General features: G+C 34.2%; 1 protein-coding gene across 1 annotated transcript in view; it reads right to left on the bottom strand.

Moving 5' to 3' along the window:
- Nucleotides 1–7853, bottom strand: part of CCDC141 (coiled-coil domain containing 141) — a gene marked incomplete at its 5' end in the record, with an annotated part of 89302 nt that overhangs the window by 3521 nt on the left and 77928 nt on the right. The window contains one exon of the mRNA XM_009704523.1: nucleotides 6481–6590. Within this exon, the coding sequence (XP_009702825.1) occupies nucleotides 6481–6590 (110 nt within the window). The remainder of the gene's footprint in view (nucleotides 1–6480; nucleotides 6591–7853) is intronic.

Genomic DNA, 7853 nt, shown 5'->3' with positions numbered 1-7853 from the left:
TTGATTCTTTGAGAAAGAGTCACCAGTCATGTTCAAGAGTCATAGAATTAAACCAACATCTTTAAGATATTTTCCAAGCATTTTATGTTTCCCTCATTTTTTTTCAAGATCTTGTCCAAACATCAATAGAAAACAACATTAAAATTATTTTTTATATTATCCTGGATCCAGAAAAAAAAAATCCCTCTCATCATGTTTTATTAATTCTCTGCCTGTTTTCTATATAAACGTGTAATCACATATTCAGGCCTATTTCATTTGTGCCAGGGCTCTCAGCAAATTCTCTCACTGTTGAGCTCTATACAAAAACATGTAATCTACTAAGCAATGTTTCTATCACCTATAAACTGTTCACTCAAATAAACTGGGTGATACACTGGATGTCATTTTTTTCCAAACCAGTATCCAGTAAAAAGTGCAGCAGTACATTCATTTCAGCTTTCTTTTTGCTTTATTGCTTTAAATATAACCTAATAATCAGTGTGCAAAATTAACAAAATAAAAGTAAAAAGAAGTAATAGAATCTCACATGTGCCCTGGTTCTGTAGATATGGTAGTTTTAAAATAGATGTTTTTCCAAGTTAATACATTTGTTATTTCAAAGCCATGAGATTCATTTCAGACCCATGAATGCATGACTGGAAGAAAGTTGGGATTTTACTGTGTTTATTTTACTAAATAATTCAATTCAGTCGTAAAGATGAAGTTCAGGTTTTGGTATTAAATGTGTTTTCCACAAGCATCCCCTGATGAACTCTGACCCCCAAAGTGTCTTTCAGTGTAAATATATCATGGATATAAACATGATAAATTATATTTGACTTCCCGTTTTACTGAAATGTGTCAATTTTCCCCCTTTCCAATTACTCAGAAAACAATACTAAAGTTTGCAGATTTGACTGTCACTTAGCTCCTTTAACCTTATCAGCATTGTTCTTAGTAACTCAGTTTTAAATCTGACCAAATTTGCAAGTCTTTCTTAAATGAAGCTTTAATAGGCACTTCAGTAGCAAATTCTGGCTGTTTTGGTCTGACTTGCACTAACAAATGAATTTAATAAACCAAATCTGATTAAATATTAAGAAGTTGAAAAATTCTTTAGAATGTTAAATTCTGAGCAGATATACTTAAAAAACATAGGTCAAAATTTCTGAATAACCGGTCTGTACTGTAAGAATGAAATCAATGGTCCAGATTCATTCTGTCTTTTCCTGAGTCTACACAGATGTACACACAGTGGCACACATTTGGGTAGCCACAGGAAGGCCATGACAATGTAGGAATCTTCCAGTGATTAATCTAGGATATCAGTGCAGGGATGTGCTGTCAGTTTCATGGTCACCTCATCTGGGGATCACAGAATTGAATAGAGTTATTTCAGACATTGCTGGAAAATGACCCTGGGGAAAATGCTGGATAAAAGAATGACAGGTGGGAAGTGAGCGAGCAAGCTGTCAGACAGGCTTCAGCAGCATGAAGACTTTCAGCCCTGGTGTGCCACCTGGGATCAAAGAAGCATGAGGATGAATGTGCCATGAGAAAGTCGAGGCCACTTTTTAGAGGGTGATATTTGTTACTGAATCAAATTGATACTGCAAAACTAGCTTGCAGAAGTATAGACAAAATTAAAGATTGCTGGCCCACTAGACAAGAGGCTGGGGATGGGCCAGGCCTTTCCATGAAAAGGGTGGAAATGGAAGACAGAAAAGCTCTAGTGAGAAGAACGTGCTGTTGCTTTAACTAAAGTATGGAGTGATGAAAAGGATGGAGGCATCACAGTTGCCATACTTCACATCTGATATATTTGCTGTTTCACATACCCTTGGACTTCTCCCCTTGGCAGTTGAGGCACAGTCTGAAAAGGACTGACAAAGCTGTGGCCTAGCAAAACAGGAAACAGGGCTATGGACACCTGCTGGGTGAGGTGATTCTCCTGAGGGTGGCTCTTTGGAACAGTCACAACATTTTGAGTGAAATCTGGGCTCCAAGGCAATGGTGAAACTCCCATTGACTTGGAATGAAGATAATAAAATTAATTAGGCTCAATTTTGGCTAATCAGCAGATTACAGAACTTACTGTATTGGACTGAAGAGAATGCTAATATTAGTTGTATTTCTACAAAATGTCACAATTTAATGTCTTGTAGTATTGGTCTATCTTATCAGCTTGCAAAATAGAAACTTTAGAGTTCTAAATCAATGGCCAATGTATCCTATCTTTCTAAAGACTTAAATATATTACCACCCACTCCAACTTACCAGCATATTTCACATAGTAAATTGTTTACATTTACATGCAGGATGCCAAGGCTTCAAAATGTTCTTTAAGCTAAAGGAATTAATCTTATAGGTCTAGTATTGTATTGCCTGTATTTCTAAGACTACATGTCTTCATTAACAATTTGGAACCTTTCATATTCATTTACTGTATATCCATGAATAAAACATGCTTGTTTGCTACGATTTTTATCATTCTAAATGCATATCTAGTCTTTCACTATATAATTGCCTTTTTTGCAGTGTCCTCAACATGCAATCCAAACTTTGGAAATTGTTTATGATCTCTGCTGCATGGAAATTTGGCAAATGAAATGTAACTTAAGTGTTCCAACGTGAGGGTGAAGATCAGTATTTGATGCTGAATTCTGTTATTTATTTGATGTATAGTGTTGTACCAACAGTACAGCAGATTATGTGTGACATGATGTCATACAGATCTGCTGACAGCTGTAGTCGTGTTCCATCATGTTTTTGCCATGACTACTTTTCTGTTATTCACACTGTTGCAGAACTAAAGCAATTTTGTGCTGTTTTGCATTGGATTTTTGCAATACTGTAAATGAGAATACAATCAAAGCCTACCAATCTATAACAATATCCATCACTTTTGAGAAGAAATGAATTAAGGAGTAAAATTCCTCCGAGAGTTCACAATGTCCATTAATTTAATTAAATAAAAAAAAAAAAAAAAATCAACATGAACAGCAGATACCTGTTTAGTGTTGGTAGGAGAGAGAGTATCGTTTCTCTTCTCAGTAATGCTTTCTGAATTTGTAAGTAATTTACCTGATGCCATCTGAAAGAAAAATGTTTTAAAAACACTCTTTTTTTGTTGATGAAGATCTTAATGATTCAACAAAGAATCATAATTTCCATTGTTACTTAGTTCAAATTCTGAGCTATGAGGTTTCTCTCATAGCATAGCACTTATAAATCAAATAATTTCATAGCTTATCTCTAGGTGTTATATGAATATTAGGGTTCTAGGAAATACCAACAACAGTCTCCTCTATTACTTTCTATTATTCCCTTAAGTCTTATTGTAAAGGAGAGAGCAGAATACTGTGGCAATAGCACCAAAGGAAAATTGGTAGAAGATTATGAAAAGAATATTATTTTAGAAAGAAAAAGAGATACATAGGCAAGTAAAAAGAAGGCTAAAAAAAAATTTCATAGGGAAGAATATGTGGATTAGATAGAAGGCAAAGGGGTAACTAAATAAAGATTAAAAGAGAAATGACCAAGACTACACTGATAACACCCATCTTAAGGGACTCTTCAAGACTGAAAAGCAAGGAACTTTCCAGCAATACACAAAGCCTTCTAAGAAACAGAGTTCTAGTTTAAAAAAAAAAATTATCTAACCTGCTGCTTTTGTTCCTCTGCTTTGTCTTGAATAACAGCCTCACATGCTTCTTGTACATTTCTTCCTTTTTGAACAGTAAACAATTCTTCAGAAAACTCATCTTTCTGCCATATGAAAAGAAAATTAAGTAAGCTTATACACAATTAGAAGGTAGCAATTGTTGGCTACAGGCTGATTGATGCTCTGTGCAACAGAGTATAAAAAAAAAAAAAAAGGTGAAATCTTATCTAAAACCTATCACCACAGGTGTAAATCGCTTATGGCAAAAATATGCAGCAAACCCCAAATCATTCATTTCTGGACAAGCAAAGACAACATTTTTCAAAGTTGAGGGAATCTTTTTTGATGCAGGGAAAGTACAGGACAACAAAGTCTGAAGAACTCAAGTGGCTAGTCAAGAATCTGAGGAATGTTAACCAATTTGTAGCCAGCATAAGTAAGGGAAAATAAAGAATTAAGAAGGTGACACTATTAGGGAAAAAGACAATAAACAACAAATTCAGAAAATATTCAGGATTTCAGGAAAACAGTTCTAGGGAGGAAAGAAACATAAGTGAGACTCTAGAATGTTCAAATCTGTCTAAAAGTTGGAAATGGGAGAATGTGTTCTAAGCATAAAACATAACCAGGCAGAATTCAGATTTGTTCTTGTTTTCCTCCCTCCTTCAACTTCCCATCTGGACAGTCCATGACCACTCTGAATGTTGTTAACTGTACTTTATACCAGCTGCTTTACCATTCTTTTTGGCTAATACTTATTTCTAGCTTAAGCCTCAAAGACGGCACAACTAGTTTCAATGTACTTACACAAGATAAATCTGGACAACCATACTGTATTTTATGAAAGACTTCATGAATCCTTTAAAATTTTAATGGAAGAAATCTGCAGATTTCAGGGAACATCACAGTGGCACAACTTAAGGAAAACCAAAAGTCTTACAGTTATGGTTTAGTGTATTTCACATCTTTAGCTGTCCAGCCAAAAATTAGAGTCCTAAATAAGTTCTTATAAGAAAGTGTTGCATTATTAATTTTCCATTCTAGCATTAAACAAGTGAAAAATTCTGTATGATCTGTTCAATCTATTTTTTTTTTCCTCAAGAAAAAGTAGTCTCTAATTTTGCACTTGAAAAATCAAAGGGCTGTTTTATTAGAATCATAGAATCATAGAATCATTATGGTTGGAAGAGACCTCAAAGATCATCAAGTCCAACCGTACACCTGATGCCACCCTGTCCACTAAACCATGTCTTGAAGTGCCACATCTAGACGTTTTTTGAACGTCTCCAGGGACGATGACTCCACCACCTCCCTGGGGAGCCTGTTCCAATGCCTAACGACTCTAACAGTGAAGAAGTTCTTTCTAATGTCCAGCCTGAACCTCCCCTGACGCAACTTGAGACCATTTCCTCTCGTCCTGTCGCTAGTTACCGGGGAGAAGAGCCCAATCCCCACCTCAGTGGGGACATTCTGACATTCAACAGCCATGTAAAATCAGGAAAGATTGCACAATACAACATTTCCCCTTAATTTGTTATGCTTTAAAAATGACATGATGTGAAACTGAATTCACAGTCATGGCATTTCATATTCATGGTACCTATTTGTGTAGGTAATTTGATGAATGATTTATTCTTCATAAGATACAGACATTGACTGTTGAGATATTCTGGAAATATTTAATAAGATATTAGTTTTAAAACCTCAGAATATTACATATTATAAAAAAGTAACAACTGTCATTTGAAAAAAGTTGCAGAACTACTCTCTATTACAGAAAATTAATTTTTTATAATATTCCTTTTGACTTCTCTAAATTAAAGGTTAAAGTAATCAATAAATTGTTTATGAATGGCATAACAGTTTATGAATAGCATGTAACACATGGACTGGGAAGAGAACTTTGAAAAACCTAATCTGCATTTATACTGCAGTTTCTTTGTGGTCACAGTACAAGGCAAAGGCTTCTTTACATTCACCTAATGACTTTTGGAACTAATTTTTATTTTGGGCATCTTTTACTGCTTTTAAGTGTATTAATGGATAATTTTAATGTTCATTAGTTGTTGTAGTATAATTCCATGAAAGAAAATTGAAACAACATTCAACATCAACAAGAGGACGATATTTAAGCATCTTAACTCTTCCAGCTTCACAGCACTAACCCATCAGCTATTCTGCATGTGGGGGATTTTTGACGTATTACTTTGAGAGTGAGGGGTGTAGTAGACGGAGTCTTTATTACAGAAATCTAGCCTTCTCAGCTGTCTTCCATAATTCCTCCTCAGTTGATACATTATACTTAATTACACTTAAAGAAGCTTATCAGAACATGAAACTAAAAATGTTGTTGTTCTCTTAAATATTTATGTTATAAGCCATGCTTTTCTAATTCAAATTATTTTGGTTTTAACACAACTTGTTTTTAGCAATGATTTTTCCAATAGGGAGCCAAGGTAAGTTGTTTGACATTTTATAGATCTAGCAGTTACCTATATTACAGTACCAAGGGAAGAAGAAATATGAAAAAAAGTATTTGTCTAGATACTTAAAGAAAGTATGACATTTTCCCCTAAAGGTTACTTGAAAGCAGTAACAGTTCTGAAAGAAGCTGAGAAAAAGAAACCTAGGAGGAATATTTAGTGCACAAACAAGTAGCACTTCATTGATTCATTATGATCATTACCTAAGGTAATGGAAAAGTGAACAATTAAGAAATGCTTCCTACTACGATTGATGATCCTAAGTTAAAAGTACTGATTCAGAGAGTGAGTCTGGTAAGTTGATGCAGATACAATACATTCTCCAGATAAGAAAAAAAATAAAAATAATACCTTCATTTCCTTAAGTTGTCTCAGAGATCTACACAACTCATCAACAGAATTAACAATTTCTTTGTACTTTAATACGGCTTTTTCAACATACTTCTTTCCTTCTTCAATACCTACGAAGGTAAAACAACATGAAAGTAGAACAGAACGCCTCAAACAGATGGGTAACAATCAATCCACTTTGTAACCTCAATATACTACAATAATTACATTTTTCTGTGTTCTGTTTTGCTGAAGGAGTTCTGTGATTCACAGCAATGTGCTTTCTTACTTCTTACTAGCTTACTTGAGATGGGCCCTCATAGTCACTGCAGATCTTCTGCTAGGCTTCTCCTTGAACAAAATTACTTCTATCTGGTTAGTGATACTGCTTTAAAAGATTCTGACCTCATAAAGTTTCTCCTAAACTGGTTACTTTATTATACAGCTAGGAGGCACTTAGATCCCAGTTATAAGAAATAAAAAACAAAGGCAGGATGGAGAAGCTTTTTCCCATGTAAGGAACTTAAAAAATACAAAGCAACTTCCTTCTCCCAGTGTTCCTAATCAGCTGGTGTCAAGAATCCATTCTGTCAGCTCCTTTCCTTACAGATAGGAATGTTTAAAATATTGAGAAGGGTAAAAAAAAAAAAAAAAAAAAAAGAGAGAGAGAGAGAAGAAAAAAGCGATCTGTGCTCTCTAAATAGTCTTCTCCACACTAAATTAGAGGAATTTAAAAGCATAGATTGACTCTGTTGAAATTTTTTTGGATCTGCTACTTGAATTGGTAGGCTGCACATTATCCTTGCACATTTGGATAGTCATCTTATCTTTGGATAAAAGAACTTCAACAAGTATATAAACATTACAAGTGGGAGAAAAGCAGCAAAACCTTAAGTTTGTTGACCTTCATTATTTTCAGTCAACAATATTGCAAACCAATACAATTGCAAATACAATATTTACATAAAAATCTATATTTTTTGCTAATAAAATGCTTTAAAAATTTGGTAATCAAATACCACTAGTTATTCACAGTGTTAACCTAAAAAACTCACTCAGCACTGAGGTATATCACTGTAATATACTTTGACTTCAAAGGCTTGCCTGTTATGAGATAGCATAAGCCATGAAGTCTTAATTCTGAGCTCATAAATATTACAAGGACTTTCACACTTTGATTTCAAGGTGAATTCAGGTTGTATACAGAAAACCAAGTAACTATGAGACTGTTGAATACTTTCATATTTTTATTTTTTAAATATTTCTTCTGTAATCCTTCACCTCTTCCAGTCAATATTTTAAAACAACATTTGATTTTGAAACTTCATGGGATTTTCTTCTTAAATTAACAAATCTAGGAATCTGCTTCCTCCTGTCCTAAGTTACTGTATTTT

Source organism: Cariama cristata, unplaced genomic scaffold, assembly GCF_000690535.1.
Source record: "Cariama cristata isolate BGI_N322 unplaced genomic scaffold, ASM69053v1 scaffold29637, whole genome shotgun sequence".
In the NCBI taxonomy this organism is placed as follows: Eukaryota; Metazoa; Chordata; class Aves; order Cariamiformes; family Cariamidae; genus Cariama; species Cariama cristata.
This window is presented reverse-complemented; position numbering and strand designations above follow the sequence as displayed.